The 18006-nt window shown below is 49.5% G+C and overlaps 1 protein-coding gene across 1 annotated transcript in view; it reads right to left on the minus strand.

The window, feature by feature from the left end:
• TCF7L1 (transcription factor 7 like 1) overlaps nucleotides 1-18006 on the minus strand; it is a 143402-nt gene that overhangs the window by 14505 nt on the left and 110891 nt on the right. Inside the window, exon 4 of the mRNA XM_024558429.4 lies at nucleotides 3332-3415. Coding sequence (XP_024414197.1) covers nucleotides 3332-3415 — 84 coding nt within the window. The remainder of the gene's footprint in view (nucleotides 1-3331; nucleotides 3416-18006) is intronic.

The following is an 18006-nucleotide window of genomic DNA, read 5'->3' on the forward strand; positions in this document are numbered from 1 at the left end:
GGGGTCGGTTACCTATAGAAGATCGTTGTTGCTTAGCTTTTAGAGCTTGTTTTGAAGGCATAAAATCCAAGGGGTAATTTAGACACTTAACTCCATCCCCACACTGGCCCGGTGACGACTTGTTTAAACACGTCTCGGTGAGAGGTAGCTGCGACCCGACTCCCTGACTCTCTGCCAGTCTGCAGGCTGTTTGCCTCGTTTGCCCTTCTCCCAGAGCAAACCTCGTCAGAGAGTAATTGGCTCATGACTCCAAAATGAATTTAATAGTCAAGTCTTTTCATTTTTCTAATAAAAAACCCAGTGTCCAAACTTCCATGACTACTTCAGTGACCTCAAGTCCTGCTTCTGCCTCCGGCCTGGAGAATCCGGCCTGGTAAACTGGGCTTGTCTCTGGAACTCCTTCCCCTCTTGCCTTCGGTTTGCAGGCAGGGCAGTGCTTCTCAAGGCTGCCTGCCCCTCAGAACCTCCCAGGGAGCTTAAAACACTAAGATGCCAGCCCCACCCCGGACTAAATCATAACTTGGGAAGAGCAAATGCTAAATTCCATAGGCTCATTATCTCTATTACCTTTGCAATCCATCCATTTGATCTGGCACTTAATTCAGGACCTCATCACCTCTTAGTCCGCTAATTAAACGGTATTTTAATTGTCTTTCCCCCTTTTAATAATAGCCATGGTAGAGGTGGCAGCGGCGGTGGTAGTAGCGATAGCAAGCTAACGGTTGCTCACGGCTTACTTTGTGCTAGGCACAATTGTAAACTCATTACAATGCACTGGCTCATTTTCGCACAAGTCTAAGAGGTCAAGTCCTTTTCTAATTCCCATTTATGGGTGAGAAAACCAAGGTAAAGAGAGATGAGGTCATCAGCCCAAAGCTGCACAAATAAAGGCGGAGCTGGAGTTCGAACGCTCTGTATCACACAGCTGCAGCATGTACACCGCGCTTCCCATGCATTCCAGGCATTGGAATGAGATGCTTGGACTCGAAAATTTAAAACGGTGCTCTTTTTCCAACCTGTAGAGTTTCAAGTCAATGAGAAGGTATTCTCCCATAAATGTTCCTTAAGCTTTTGAGGCCTGTTTCTGGTTTCCCATATGAGACTACAGGATATGATAACATGCAGTTTACTAGAAACTTACCCATTTTATTATCTACAAGGGAATTTATCAACTGTTCATGCTCTACTCAGACAAAGTAAGAAGCCCCACGACGCTGAATTCAGATCTGTGGAGCACACATTCGCCCGTTCAATTCCCAGTCAGGGCACACGCCGGGGGTGCGGGCCAGGCCCCCAGTAGGGGGCGCACGAGAGGCAACCACACATTGATGTTTCTCTCCCTCTCTTTCTCCCTCCCTTCCCTTCTCTGTAAAAATAAATAAATAAAATCTTTTAAAAAAGAAAGTAAAAGAGTCTAGAAAGGATATGGAAGCTTAGAGAGGGCAAAGAACTGACACTGGAATTACAGAAAGCAGAGGACCGTAAACACTGTCAGGTGTCAGGGAAAACGACTGGACTTGGGTCTTAGATGGCAAGTGAAAGCTGAGCCAGGCTGCAATGGGTTGGCTCAAGAAATGATGGGTCTAATTCTTGCGCAAAAAGTTGGGCAGAAAACATGGGAACGGGGCAGGCAAAGATAATGCTCACAGGTAGAAGAGAGCCGGACACAGGCTCCTGATTTTATCTTTCACACATGGGTTGTGCTGTGTAACAGGAAGGGTGGCAAACTCAAAGAGTGCATGTGCTAGTTTTAAAGGGAGTTCACTTCTCTAAAAGTAGATGGAGACTTTAGACAATATGCAGAGACACGGTATGTGGAGGGAAGAGAGGAGAGGGCCCTGCCTTCTCAAGTTCTGGAGTGGGCTGGAGGATGCTACAGGATGGGTGGGGGCAGCAAAGACTTAGAACAGTTACTGGGCTGGGAGGGAACAGCCAGGTCTGTGGCAGGGTGGATGTGGGGGATGCCATGTCCTCCACTGTGACAGACTCTCACCACTAGAGGGCACCTGTACTTTGTGCTCAGCCATCCGAAATGTGCATCTAGAGGGGCATTCACCACCCTGGCCTGTTTCTGGGGCGTTTGTTCAGCTCCTGGGATGCCTGCTCAACGGCTGCTCAAGTCTGATGACCAGTCACAGAACCTCTCATTGGCAGCCCGCACTGGACGGCTGGTCCTGCCACTCAGTGTTGCTTACGCAGCCACTGGCCTTTCCTAGAGAGTGTGTGGAAGAGCGGTCCCCAGCTGTCTCCCCAGTGGAGGGCTGGGACAGCCACCTGAGAACTACACATGACGATGCTTTGTAAAATACCAAGGGCTTTGCGCCCATGAGCGCCTCGTGATCACTGGAGATGAGAGACCCACAGCAGCATCATCTATCTCTATGTATAGCTTCTTTCTCCTTAACTAGACACAGAGCTTATAATGGAAAAGTACTATCAGGATTATCTTAAAGTGTCCTAAATGCAAGAAATAATATATCTGGGATTTGCTTTAAAACAACCTAGTGTGTCAGGAGGGAAAGTGTGGGTAAGGGAAGAGGTGAAATTTTCCATAATAAAGTTTTAAAAAACACCATGCATTCCCAGGTCTCCTTATCTCTAAGTGACTAGGTGATGCCAACTGGGCTTCCTTCTAGCCGCACCTGCTGTGACTCCCGAGACTCACAGTACAGAGGGTAACACCAGTTAGCTTGTGGGGTGCATAGTCTTAAGGCAAGGGTTGCCCTTAAAAGTCCTGGAAAGGAATGAAAGATTCTAGGATAATCTCTTACTCGCTTTCCATTTCAGTCTGGTGCAAGAGCTGAAGTGTCAGGGGACCTGCTGGGGCTCCTTCGCGCCTGCCTCCCAGGACCATCCAGACTGCTCTGCAGCCTGTGTAGCCACAGGGCTTCGAAGAACCTTGGCTACCCCATGGGTTTTTGTGTGCACGTGTCTTACTTCATTCTTTCCTAGAACATCCTGTAGAGAAGAGCTGCTTCAACTGTTGCTTGCAGCTCCAAGGGAGAAGCAGAGGCTGAATGAGCTCTGACAGGGGAAGGGCAGACACCACTGCCCAGCAGAAGGGCTCTGGCGGCAGTGGCGAAGGGGCAGGGCTACCAGCCAGGGCCAGACCGCCTTTCCAATCACACAGCACCCCAGGCGGGGTGCTGCGAGGTGGAAGGGGCAGGGAAGTGCACAGCCTCGCTGCTGCTACAGCCCTGACAGCTGGGGTGCTCACACACCGGAGGCAACACCACCAGACCCAGCAGATCCGGGAGGGCAGAGGGGAGACAGTGACAGACAAGGTGAGGGAGAATGTTTGTTCCTTCAGCACTTTGAGAGACAGACTTACCAAGTGTGCTGGGGACGGTGACCTGGCGTCTTTGACTGTAGCACTGGAGGGGACATCTAGGAGGGGCCATTTCATCTGCAGGTACTGTATGGGAGACAGAAAACACGAAGCAGCTGGTGAGCAGAGGAGGAACCCTGTGGCGGGGCTGCTGGGGAGTCAGAGACGTGATTCACTGTAACGGCACACGCCCTGTGCCGCCCAAATGGCCCCCACGAGGCAGAACATACACGTGCAGCCACCACTACCACCAACAGCTCCCTGTCATTCTGGGGGGACACGCACAACCCTACAATGACCAAAGTGTTCAAAGAGCCTGTCGGTGAAGGTCACGTCCTCCCTGCTGTAGTCCTGGGCCAAGCAGGGCTCACCAAGGGAGCAACGGCTCTCAGACGGTGATCCCACACTGATCATTTCCATGTCCTACAGCATCACACACAATGCTTCCTAAGAAATCGCCTTTCCAGAGGATCTGGTGAGTGAATGAATAAAAACCATCTGCCTGGCACTTGCACGGTCATGGGTAATATCTATTCATACTCAAGGTGCAGAACTTACTTCATTATAGTGTTTCTCAACCTTGAAAAGATAATCCAGCACACACCCTGCCTTCTACCATGCATTCCTGCAGAAAATCCAAACCAAATAGTGAAACCGCGCGCGTGCACACACACATTCTCTAAACAAACAAAGGCTTCTCCTTAACCCTGGCGTGGCACAGTCTTTGGCAAGAGTCCGCGGAGAGAGCAGGGAGGCCCTGGGAGAGCTGGCCTGCACGCGGGGCTCTGGAGCTGAGCGTCCACAGGTTTAGGTTCTCACTCTGCCAGGGCGAGTGGTGTGAACCCAGGCAAGCGTCATAACCCTGAGCCTCAGGTTCCTAAATCTGTGAAGCAAGGCCATCGTCATTAACTTTACTGGTTATTAGAAGGATTAGGGACAATGTCAAGTATTGAGCACGGTGCTTCGCATACGAGAGACCTTTGATAAATGGCAGCTGTAATTTCCACAAGCAAACCATTGGTCTCTGCCAGCAGCGAAAGCACACGTGTTGTCTTAGTGTCGACACTGACCCGGCGCCTCTGAGCAGCAGACCAGCCACGAAGATTCCGCCGAATTCTTGAGACTACTTGGAAAATGAAATCTCTAAAAGGAAATGGTGGCTCCAGGAAAAGTTTCGTATAGAGACAAAAAGAAGTCTTTGAATCATCCCTTGCTCTGGCCATACAATTCCAGGAAAAGAGTCACGGTTTGGCCTTGACTGTGCACACCAGATCGGATCGAGGGAGTGGGGCGGGCCAAGCCCCAGAAGGCTCTTTGGTTTTCCATCAACCAAAACATTGACTGAGAGGGCAGGGGCTGGGCTTTCAGAAAAGTGTCCATGGGCAAGAATAACAATCCAAGGACATATCTACCAGGGGCCAGGGGAGTGGCAGACGGTGGACATGACTGGCCAAGCAGGCCAGCTGCAGGAGGCCTGGGCGGTGAGAATGCGCGAGGGTGTGGGGGCCCGGTGAGCAGGGACGGTCTTTCCAGGCTGGGTTCTCCAGTTCCCTGCAGCCCCGTGCCTCACACCGGGACACACCTGTCCCCATCCTCTGGTGGTCCGATCTTCTTCTACCTCCCCCATCTCCCTCTCTACCAGAGCTGAGCTGGGATTTATTTAAATGTTTATGACAAGTTTAAAAAGCCCAACAAATATTGCTATCATTAGCTAAAATGGATTTCCTCAGTGAATAACAACATTTTTGCTACACTGGCAGTTTTCAAAGCATTCTGACACATATACCCAGGGTTAGTCTCCACAGTCACCCTGCTGTGACAAGTTTGGCGATGGCCCCAAGTTTGCAAGCAAGCGGAGGGAGGTAAATGCATGGTAAGCAGCTTGGCCCAACTTCATGACGAGAGCTGGGGCAGAGGTCTCTCCGCCTGGAATCCCACGCTTTTCACCACAACATGGGTCCCAAAGCTGTTCACGACACCAGCTTCTTCAACACCCCACCCCGCCCCAGCCTCTTCTCTACTCTCATGGACTTTTCTTTCTCCTTTTCTGCCTTGATCAGGGCTGACCACCCAGGAGCTGAATGAAGACGTACACATCAATGATCTCCTGCAGGGACAAGTGAGGTGGCCAGAGCTTACCCTTGAGTGCTAAATATCACACTTATTTCCCTAGGAGCAACTACCAGAATATTTGTTTTTTGAAGTTGAACTATAATCACAAATATCAGGTACTAAAGAAAAGTGTCCCCAACCCCCCACACTCCCCTCAAAAACCATAAGGCTCCTAAAATCCATCAGCTCTATTGGCATCTGATTCACTATTTAGAATCATAAAGATACATGCTGAGCACACGTCATTCTTATTGGCTTGCAAAGGCTGTTCTTACATCATGTGGGGCGGCCCGAAGGAGTCTGCCGCACCCTAGTTCGGGACAATGCTGGGGTGTTGGGTCTTACCAGATGACCTCATGGACCTGATAGGGTTCTAACACAGGCTTTCTCAACCTTGGCACTACTGACATTTTGGGCTGAACAATTCTTCGTTGTGGGGGGCTGTCCTGTGCATTGTAGGATGTTTAGCAGCACCCCCGCCCTCTGTTTACTAAATGCCAACACCCCCCACTCTCCTGTCCACTTGTGATAACCAAAAATGCCTCCAGACTTTGCGAAATGTCTCCTGGAGGAGCAAGACTGCCCCCTGATGAGAACCGCTGCTCTTCAGGTTGAGGAGCTGGTACCCAATACGCTTTGTGTGGTATGATGGTCTGTCTGCTGTGGCACTGGGCCATCAAGGTACGAACGTATAATAAAACACACACCACTCATAGTAAGGTTTTTAGTAACAGCTACTGTTTTGGGTTATCAATCACGTGCTTGGTGTTTCACCTACCTGCCCAGAAGTGTGGGATTCTGGTAGGGGGAGGAGGCCACACTGGCCTCAGGGTCCACTCTCACTCACTGGCTTTATTTTATTTTTTAAAATTTTATTGAATTTATTGGGGTGACATTGGTTAATAAAATTATATAGGTTTCAAGCGCACAAGTCTATAACACATCATGTGTATACTGCATTGTGTGTTCACTCACTGACTTTAACTGAGACCTGGAAGCTTGGAGGTGGGTGGGAATTTTCACCTCTGTCCACCACGGAAGTCTGGTCCCCTTGCAGATCTGTCAGACGGGTGAAGAGAGGTGGTCCTGGGGATACTGTGCCTAGGACCCCTCCTGCTCCAGCCCATCCTGGGGGCGGGGAGTGTGTGTGTGTGTGTGTGTGTGTGTGTGTGTGTGTGCAGAGAGGGATACATTCTGGGAAGGAGAGAAATGGAGGGCTGTCACTTCCTCTATTGTACTTTTCTGCCTTTTTAAGATTTTGAAGTAAGTAATGAAGGTGGTGGTGATGGGGTGGTGTTGGGGGAGAGACAGACCTATAAAAAACACTGGCGCCCCCTGCAGCTTAGCCATGAAATGCCTCTGGATTGCAGTTCTGAGGGAAGGGAGCACTCTAAAGGGACAGTGACCTTCCCAGAACCATGAACTGGGGCAGAAGGAGCCAGTAACACCCCTGTTCTCCCCCCCGAGAAATCTGGAGGTGGCTGGGTAGTTCTGAATCCCTAGGTCAGGCACAGCCCAACGTTCAGTGGAAATAAACTTCTTGGTTGCAATTCTCACGTAAGCCAGGCCCAGGATACCCCAGAGGAACCAGTCATTGGTGGGAGCACGTCCTTGGGATGAAGAGACACGCAGCTGAGACGAGGACGTTTTCACCATAACGGCATGTGGGCAAATTAAAACTGGTTTCTCCGAGGCCAGTCTGGGCTCCATCAGCTGGCCACATGCAATGGGCCCTGACCAGGGTGTCGTGGCCAGGCTGCAGCACGCAGGAGGATGGTCCGGCCACCGCCCTCCTGCGGACGCTCCGTGGACTGTGAAACACAGGACCCGTGAGGCAGCGGTGCAGCTGATGGCCAAGCCGCAGCAATGGCCACCGCTTATGAGATGTTGTCAAGGGGATAAGGAATCTCCCTGATACTCAAAAACTGAAAAACACCCAGAACCACCCAATGGCAAGTACACCACCCTTGATTTACACACGCTGCTTAATATGCTACTGCGTGCTGTGACTTTGAGACAGGACAGGGACACACTCCCCCAATCTTGCAGCCCGGGAACTCTTTTTGGGAGCAGGGTTCCATGGAACACACTTGGGGAGATTCTGCTGCCGTGGTTCACGGTGAGGTAGAGGGAGGCTGGGCTTAGACCTGTTAAGGATGCTTCTGCTCCTCGCATAATCCTTCTCACTGGAACCCTTTCTGAGTTCTCTCAGCATCCAGGAGATGTGTGTACGCCCAGTGACGGGGTTCCCAGCACTGAAGCACTCTGTGTTCCCCAGCTAAAACCTATTTGGTCAAAGTGGCTTGTTTGTTCCTGCAGTATTCTGTGGAATGCTAACCACGAGTGTTTTAAGATTTCTACTTCAACATTCCTAAGAAAGAAAGAACAAAAGTTTTCTTTCTTGTGACATCTTTGTCAAGTGTGGCTTTGGAAGTTATTTTGGCTTTACAATTTATAAGGGGTGCTGCTCCTCTCTTAATGTTCTGGGCCCCTTTCTGCATCTTGGTCCCCTGCCCAGGCCCTCCTTGGGGTGGCTGCTTGGCCAGGTGGGCTGCTTCTGCCGGACTCGGCCTGGAGAAGGGTCCCTGTGAAGGGAGCTCCCGCCGGGAGCCAGAGCCCCCTTTCCTGCAGGGAGGCGGAGACTCGGTCCTACAGAATTCCCTGCTTAGCTTGAAGACTATACAGCAGATTAATTGCAGCTGTGCCCTGGAATTTCCCCAACACACAAATCTTCATGATGTAAAACAGCTGGGAGGAAATCCCAGCATGCCCCGTACAGAGGCCGAACTGCCAATGAGCTACGGGGATTAACCCTCCGCCTCCCAGGAGGTAGGGTCAGCCCCTCCCCCAGCTCGCTTTGGTGTGGACAGGACTGTGGGTGAAGACGCCCACATTCTCCCCATTCACACAGTCTCATAGAACCCTTTAAGCGAGGCCTAGGCAGGAGAGGAAGCAAAGCTTCGTGTTACAGAGTCAACAGCAGTGCTCCCAGAAGGGGCGCACTGCAGTGGGAAGCAAGGAAACAAGCCACCCCCAAAAGCTCCCCAGGTGAGAACACCCCACCCCACAGAGTCCCTTCTGCTGCTTCTTGGTGGGAAGAAGAGGCCTTGGTGCAGAAAGAAAGGGCCTTTTTCTCTAGCTGTCCAGTCTTTCCTGTCTCTCAGGTCCCCCAGTGATAAACAGACTCTGGGACCCCAGAACCAGGACCCCTTTAGTAAAGAGAGGCTTTCCCACGCCTGCCTCTCAGAAATCATATGGTGCACGCAGCCATCCGAGAAAACAGGCTAGAAACCTGAGCTCGCAGGCAGACGGCTGCCCACCACACAGCCATGAGGACATGGTGCTCTTCTCTTCTTTTTACGGTAATTTTTAACATCGAGAATCATTATAAACGACAATGAACAAATGATCTGCTTCTCCTTACTGTTTTGCCACAATTGGTGATGAAATCATTTCTCACCAAGACTACTGTTAAGAGTTTAGACTTCTAAAAACCAGCCTATCAGATCTCTCCCCTGCTGCAAATGCTTCCTTGGTTGGTTGCTAGGTAAAGGGGTACTTACCAGTCATTTGGCCCACCTACCCTTCCCCTTCAACCCTCCAGCTCCCACCCCCACCCAACACTAGCTGCACTGAAGTTCTTCAGGATAGAGCCGTATTGCTCAGCTGGTCCCCAGCCTATTACATGCTTTACTGGTGGGAAACTTTAACTCCAAAACCCAGCATCTCCGTCACCTTCCTGGACAAGCTTTCTCTGCTCTCCAGGGGAGTTTGTCGCTCTCCCCTCTGCACCGCAGCTGTGCTGGGTGTTCCCGTGGCACTCAGCATGTGGTGGTGTTATCCATTTACAAGTTCTGTCTGTCCTCTGGACTGTAAGCTCCTTGAGGGTCATGCCCGCACCACCAGTTCCTCACGCGGAAACCAACATTCCCGGTGTGTCCCGCCCTGAGTTTCAGCACGTTCTCAGTGCCGTGAGCCCGGTTTCCCCCATCTGTAACAGTGGAATGTCCGGCCTCTTCCCGAATCCTTTAGAGATGTGGGGCGCGTACAATGGAACTCCTTTCACCCTTGAGCAACTGGTTCTCACGTAAATTGGCTTGGGATTGCCAAGAATTTGTAAATGCAGCTTGGAGGCGGTGGCCCCCCTTCTCTGCCAGTTCCTGGAGGCCTGTTTAAGATCTTCTATTTTCTGTCAAAATGGACATGCATTATTTTAAATTTGAAAATATACCAATAATGAGCAATGAACTCATCAGTGAGGAGGTACAAGGGTGTTCCCAAGTGGGAACAAGAGTTCAGCTTTCAGGAGTCGCTGAAGAAGAGAAACTGAAAGTAGTAAGAGAACCAGTTCCCAAACACGATGGCGTAGATGACGTTCCAGGAGCAAATGAATTAAAAAAAACAAGGTTTACGCTCCTATCCTCTATCTCTTTTCCTAAAGGTGAGTAGTTTCTGCACGTGCTTAGTTTGGGGAAGGCACTAAATCCCAGACAACGATCACACTCTTTGTTTCCTTCAGGTGTAGAAAGTGGGATCCTTCTTGGGATTTTGTTGGTTGGAGAATTGTTATAAATAAGTCTATAGTGCCCTAAAATAAGCTACTTTTCAGTTAAATATGACAGAAATAATTTTCCTTGGAAAAGTTATTTAGAACCACACTTTTTTTTTTGCAGTGTTTTAAACCAAGGAGGTGACTTTTCTCTCTCTAACATCGGTCACGGCATTTAGTCACCGGCAGCAGAGGGACTCCAGAAGTATCTCATGACTGAACAGTAAACTCAGAAAGAAGAGCGGGTTGGCTGGGTTTCCATTTCCCCACAAACACATGTTTCCTCCTTTTTCTCCCAATAATTCCTTTTCTTTCCTGGATGGCGTCCAAGTATTCTCTACCCCTCTTACTTCCGAGAATCTGCCACCTTTGCCCACCAGACTCAACCAAAGGCTTGTCTGTAAAAACTGGCTTCTCCCACAGGCCAATCTCCAGTGTTGGGAGAACAGAGCATAGGAGGCAAGAGACCAGGGTTCCAGGTTCTGGGCTTGACTCTCTCACCTTTAAAATGGGGATATTTTACGTCATCAGCCTGGAGGCAGGGACTGGGACCAGATGGCCTCCTATGCAGAAAAGAAAACCAAAGGTGGCTACCTGTCTACACCGCAGCGGGTTCCTGGGAGAAGAGACCGGGCTGGGGTGCTCAGCAAGCACAGAGCCGGGAGCCCTAGCTGATGCCCCACACAAACTGTCTGCCTGAGGAAGTTACCTCACCTGACAGAAGTGCTGGTGTCTCACCTGCAGCGTGAGAATAGCAGCACCTACCACTTGGCACGGTAATTATCTCAAGCGCGTCAGCCACTCAGGAGAGAACCAAGCACAGTGCTAGGCATGTGGTGAGCTCTTAAGAAATATGTGTTTAGTCACTAAAAGTTATTTTTGTTCAACAAGCCTATGGCTTGCACCTGACCCCAGAACAGAGAAGAGCTGATTAACATGCAGTTTGGCCACTCACTCATCTCTGGGTGCTTTCTGACGAGTGAGGTTCTTTTCAGCGGTAAATGCTTAATAACTGGCTCTTGAAGCAAAAACACAGTCGCAAACCCTGCTTTGTAGCACGTGCTGGTATCCATGGGGTAAATACTCCCACCATGGATGATTTCAAGCAACGAGGGGCAGCCGCAGATGGCAGCGTTGGGAAGAGGCACTGCCCGCTGCCTGGGGAGCAGCGGGAGCCAGGGTGGGCCTCAGGCCCTGCGGCGGAGGCTGCCGGCTCTGTTCAGATGGTCTGGGAGGCTGACACACATGGCCTGAGGCTGAAGCTTCTCTGCGGCTGCCTGGCGCTTCCTCCTCTCCCGTTGTCGATGTGGGCCTTGTCATGGCCATGTCTGGGGCACGCGGACAGCACGCCCCTCGCATCAGGTGAGACCATCTGCCCTGGCCCCCACTGGCCTCCGCCCCGTTCCCTGGCCTGCACACACGCCCCCATCTTGTCCACCTAGCAACGAATTAGCACTGATCCACAGCAGTGTACAGACGGCTTCCTCACTGTGAGAAACAGCGGCACAGGGTTCCTCTGCACGGAGGCGCCCCGGCTCTCGGACACGTCCACGTTCACATACAGGTAGGTGTTTCCCAGTCTCTCACTGCGACGAATATCCTCGAACACTCATCCTTTTGTTCATGTATGAATCCAGGTGTAGGATACATTTAGGTTTTGAGAAGTATTACCAAATACCTCACAGTCTACACGGCTACCGACAACACAGGAGAGCTTATTTCCCGTAACTACGCCCACCCAGCGTTATTCAACTCATTGATCTTTGCCAAATTGGCAGGTGGAAAACAGTAGCTCATTGTAGTTTCAATTCCCATTTCTTATGGTAAGTGAGGCTGGGGATTGTCAAATGTACACGTTCTAATTTGAAGGCTAGAAAAGAGATGTGTGTGGCCAAGAGGGAGTGAGTGGGCTTACAGTCTGCAGGGGTAGAGGCAGGCAGGGCTGAGACACACAGGGGAGGGATCTCTGTGGCTCCTCACACTTGCCATAGGGTCGTGCAGCCGCTACTGCATAAGACCTTTGCTCAGGCGGAAGAAGGGCAGACCGATAGGCGTGTATGAGCGGGGGCACGGGGAGGGCCCAGCAGCCCCGGGTGTGGCTGGGCGAACCCGGCAGCTGGCGCGCAGCTGCACTTTCTCGTTCTCCCTCCTTCCCTGCCCCATTCTTTAACGGGCTGCTTCCACCTCCTCACCAGCCCTCACCACTGGCTTCCATTCCAGCCCCTCTGCCTCCATTACTGCGAGGCCACTGAGGACTGAGGAAAGAGAATAAAGGCAACTGACCTTTATCTGCCAAATCCTACGGGCATCTCCTAGGCCTCATCTTGTCTGGCAGCTCTGGGGGAACACATTTCCTGCCTGGAAGCCCCCTCCTCCTCGTCTGTGGTTTCGGGTTCCGTGGGTGGGCCCTCTGGTTGATCGGTGTTTATGGACCTGAATAAATGTCTTGGGCAAACTGTTCGGTGAGCAAAGCCAGTTGCAGAACTAGGAATGGCAGCCACAGAAACGTTTTCCCTGGGTTTTAGCATCGCAGGCAATTTTCTTACTTTTTTCTTTGTGCTCTTCTTATTCATTTGAAATTTTTACGATGACCATCGCAACAGTAGGCAAAGCGATTAAAAGTAACCCTCAGATTAGTTATTTTCATTCCCCTAAATTGTGCCTTCACTTTACCCAACTAGTAACGTTGGTTTTGTTGATTTACAATTAGTAAAGTTGATTTTGAGGCTACCCATTGAAGCCTCAAAATCGACCTCAATGTCTTTGAGCTGCCACCCTCACCTTCTGGTGGCCTCCAAATTCTGTGGGTCCTCAGCATCTTTCTAGGGCCGAGGGGGTCACCCCCTCCTTGTTTCGTGTCTGGGCCCCTGCAGCAGCCTTTTGTCTGCATCTGGGCCCTTGACCCCAGACTTTCTATCCAGGAAGCTCTTGGGAGTTTGAAGGGGGTAGGTGGTGGCCTGCAGGTCACTCAGTCTTGGAATGGCAGTGTCTGCTGTCCACGTCAGAGAACAGGGTGGCAGATGGAAAGTAAGGGGTCCCAAATCCTCTTCCGCACCCTCACCACGGCTCCCATCTCCCTCCCCGTGTGGTCGGCCCCTCCTTCACTTTTCCTAGAAATAGCTTTCTGCAACATAAAACTAGCTTCTTAGAGCTATTTATGAGGTGGCTTCTGATTCTTACAGAACTGCCTGCTTGTACACAGACCTGATCAAGATGCAGCGAGCACGCAGCACAGAGCACTCCACGCATGTGCAGTGGGCACCTCCTATGTAAGGTGGCTGTCTGTGTGCATGGCATCCACAGGAGAGGATTTTCAAGTGCATAAATAACTAGAATAAGCCAGCAAATGACAGGTCAGAGAAGGGAGGGATTACAGTGAGTAGGATTCTCATGGGAAAACCGAAGATTTCATAAAGGGGGTAGCACCGGAGTGGGGTAATACAGGCAGGATACACTTCTACAGTCATCTCACTTTTTTTAAAAATCACTTTTTAAAGCAATGTATGCTGATTGTCTCATTTGATGTCACTGACCCCGAGATATAGGAAAAGCAGGTATTATCATCCCCACTTTGGGGGAAACGGAGCTACTGGGAGCTCCTGGATTTACGCAAGGTCACGAACTGGCTGACGGTGCGGCTGGCAACAGAATGCAGGGCTTTATTTTTATGGTACGATTCAAAGGGTACGGGGAGGCCTGCTTTTTGTCTTCTAGAAGCTGCAATCTTATCTTGGAATCTTCGGATAGCAAATATGGGGTGTAAGTACTGCCACCCCCACCCCTACCCCCCGAACCCCTGATGGCCACTCTTCCCCAAGCATGCTGGGAAGACTTCAGGATCCTCCACCCAGTATACCAGGCAGCCACTGACAGTCGGCTAAACTTGACCTGTGTGGCACAGTTTATTTGCTCTCTCCAATTCAAGCTGGAAGGTCAGTAGATATTCCCTGCAGCTGGTGAGCAGAGTACTCGAGCAGGCCTGGAGCGCTTCTCCTCTGGTTGGCACACCAGGACTGTGTTCCTGGACAGACGCAAGGAGCCACAAGGAATGTGGCTGGACAGCAAAACCAGTTATGATTTGCAGCAAGCCCATTGACCAAAAGTGGGCCTGGGAATTCTGAAGTGTATGGATTTTCCCCGTGGGAGGAGGAGCTGGAAAGCATCCCAGGTATTGAGGAGAAAGGAAGCAGGATCTGTGTATAATCAATGGGGAACAGGAAGTGCTTATCGCGGGCCAGTAAAATACACAAAAGAACTGCCAGGCGGCCTGGAGCTGCCTCCCAGTGCACAGAGCTCCGGAGGGTCTGTCTCCAAATCCTTCTCCACTGGGCCGCAGGCCTATCAGCTGGCCAAAGTCAACAACTCCTGGGCACCAGGAAATGGGAAATGTCTGAGGAGGTCCCTCAATAGATGGGCAGTGCTGGGAGAGAACTCTGACCCAACAGGCAAGAGAGGACGCTAGCTGGGAATAGGGTCGCACCAGCCACTGCTACACAGGGCTATCCCTCCTGATAGAGAAGGCTTTAGCGTAGGTTCCTGCAACCTATCCCAGAGTGCATGCAAATGTGTGAATGCAAGTGGGCTAGTCACTCACGGGAACCGCAAAAGGATTCTGCATTCATACTGAAGTAAGGGCACAGGAAGTTAGGATAGGATAGTGGAAGAAAGTCTAAGAAATTAACACTTACTTAGAGAATGTTAGCACTCTCTAAGCAGATACTTTATACGGATTATCACAACACCTAAATTCACCGTGCTGTGTTCTCCTCCCATCATGAAAAGGTGTCGCACCACATTCCCAATCCCCATCTCAATTCTACCACATAACATCTTTTTTTTTTAGTATTTAAACTATTCATTCTAATAGGCATTAAAAATATATAATATGTATACACACACATACTTACAAGGACAACTTTGATTTCTTGGACACTGTTGCTTGCAATGAAGCTCCATTTGAAAAAATTTTATTGATTTTTTTTTTTTTTTTGAGAGAGAGAAACATGGATTTGCTGTTCCACTTATTCATGCATTCATTGGTTGCTTCTTGTATGTGCCCTGACTGGGGATTGGATCTGCAACCTTAGTGTGTTGAGGATGAAAATAGACAATACTTGAGGATCACTGCGGGAGAACCACGTGTTTATGGCCATCCAGAGGCTGCAGCGAATTACAGGTGAGTGTATCTCTAGGAACCGGAAGAGGTACTACACACAAACCCAAAAGCCAACATGTCACTATTTTCTTCCTGTATGCTTCTTACCATGCTCTTGTGCATTCCCAGGTGAAAACCTCAGAAATCTTTTCCTCCACCCTCTACCTCTCTGTTTGCTGCCGAGCCAATCACAAAGTCCTGTCCACTGGCTGCCAGTGTTTTCTCCATCTCTGCCACCCCTGACCTTGCAATGACTCCCTAACCCCTCTCTCTCCTTGTCTTCTTAGCTCAGTCCCTCCTCCATGTTTGCACACTCTGCTGCCCCACTGACTTCCCTCCCCCACCTCCCTCTAGCTTCTTGGCTGCAGGAACCAAATCTTATGTGTCCCTTGGGTCCCCACAGCCCTTGGCCCAGCACATCATTTGTGAGAGATCCTTGATGACTATTGCAGGGTGTTTTAGAGTTTACTGAATCAGAGACATAAGTGTCCTAGTCAGCTCTGGGTGGAGATGTAGCCAACGACCAAAGGCCGAAAGCAATCAGTGGACTCGCCCTTGGGGTTGTCGCTGGAGACCCCCTATCTTGCTGGAGGAAGGTGAGAACAGTGATAACCAGAGCCTTTTCGGAAGGCAACGGGTAGAGTGAACAGGTCCGTCTGCTGCCAGAGGGGCAAGTCTATCAGTCAATAAAGACTCCATTTACTTAAACCAGTAAGATTGATCAAATCAAACGAACATTCACTGATATATCTGCTTCCAACTATTTAAATATTTCCCCCCTACAGTTTATTTATTGATTACAAAAATGTAACCCGGTATGTCCTAGCTCTTCTGTAGCTGAGGCCATGATGCCGGGCCTGTGTGGCTCAGCCTTGCTGTGGGACAGAGCATTTCTGAAGTTCATATTCCGTCTAATATTGGCATCATTTCAGGCAAGCAGATAAACAGGTGCAAAAGCGAGGACAGCACACTGTCTGCGTAGAAGAGTAAACAGATTTCTTTAAAGATAACGTTTACTGATTGGGGACCTTGTGCCAGGCACTGTACCAAGGTATTTTCATGTGTTACTTCATTCTACCCTCACAGCCTTCTAAGTCAATGCGATTATTCTCTGTATTGAACAGATGAAGAGACTAAGGTCCAGAGAGGTTCAGTGATGCGCCGAGTCCTATCTCATCCCAAAGGCTGCACTAGTAACCCTTTCATGATACTAGTGCTGGAAGAGAAAAAGACCACATCATTTCTCCAGCCTGTCCTGGCATTTCTCAGAGAAAGGCACTCGGGCCACCAGCAGAGCCGGGATTAGAACAACCTAGGTGTCCTGGCCCCTAGCTGCAAAAGAGCTGGATTGGATCAGTTTGTATTTTACAACCAACATACAAATTATCAGGGAAAATATAAAAATAATTGGAAGGAGGTGAAATATCACCCTAAGCAAATCAATATTATGAATACCAACCAGCAACTCATGTAACACACAACAAAGGAATAACTGTACTATTCAAGACTTCCTTATGGAGAAACTGGAAGACCTTCTGAGTGTGGCCATGGCTCCACATTGCCCCCTGGTGGTTCCCATGCATGCACAGGAAGCAGGCTAAACCAATGATGGGGGAACAAAGGCTCTGGATTAGGACATATTCCCCATTGCAAACCACATTAGGAAAGGGCCTCAGATGTCCTAGAGGCAGTGGCCTATTGGGTCAGACAGTGAATATCCTGTAGGGCCAGGCACTTACCCAAACACTCAAAGACAATCTCTGGGCTCTGCTTCCATTTGTTTGCAGAATTTAAGATAAAGAAGTTATAAACTCAGTCATGAGTTAAATACTTTCTTTAGTCTGTCAAATTGCCAAAGGCTTTTCTACTCTTTAATTACCTTGGGCACTTACTTGTTCATTCCATGCTTGTGGGAGAGTAAATTAGTAAACCTTTCTTGTGCAATTTGGAGGTATGCATCCACTCTTCCAAAGGCTTACCACTCCTGGAGTGTGTCCTCAGGAAATAATTAAGGGTGGAAGCAAAACATAACTGCAGGAATGCTCACTGAAGAGCTGTTTAAAATAAATAGCCAAAGGTATTACGCATATTATACTACAGTTAGGATATCTGAATTTATGAAGTAGAGGAATAGTTACAGACATGAAAAGGTGTTTTTACTACACACTTCAAGTAAAAAAAGAAGATACAAACATGTATAGAGTCCCACTTTTATAAAATTTTTATTTTTATAAATGGGTTGAAGAGAGGTTTGGAAGGATATACACTAAGAGATGAGCTGCACTTACCTCCGATGACAAGATTTGGGTGTCCTCCCCCCTTTGGTTAAACCTCTATTGCTTTTAAAAACAAATATATACAATGGAAATCATTTTTACTTATTTATTTTTAAAATCCTTAACCAAGGATATGTTTACTGATTCTAGAGAGAGGGGAAGGGAAGGCAGGGTGGAGAGAGAGCAACATTGATGGGTTGCCTCCTGAACGCGCACCAGTTGGGGATCGAACCCCTCACAACTGAGGTACGTGCCCTGACTGGGACTGAACCGGGATCAAACCCACCACTTTGTGGTGTATGGGACGATGCTCCAACCAAGTGACCCACCCCGGCCAGGGTGGAAATCACTTAAAAAATGTTTATCGATTTTAGAGATTCTATTTATTTATTTCTAGAGAGAAAGGAAGGGAGGGAGAAAGAAAGGGAGCAAAATGTCAATGTGTGAGAGACACATAGACCAGTTGCCCCTCGCACGCCCCCAACTGGGGACTTGGCCCGCAACCCAGGCACATGCTCTGACCTGGCATCAAACTTTCGACCTTTTGGTTTGCAGGCCGGCACTCAATCCACTGAGTGGCCCCAGC

Source organism: Desmodus rotundus, chromosome 5 (assembly GCF_022682495.2).
Source record: "Desmodus rotundus isolate HL8 chromosome 5, HLdesRot8A.1, whole genome shotgun sequence".
NCBI lineage: Eukaryota > Metazoa > Chordata > Mammalia > Chiroptera > Phyllostomidae > Desmodus > Desmodus rotundus.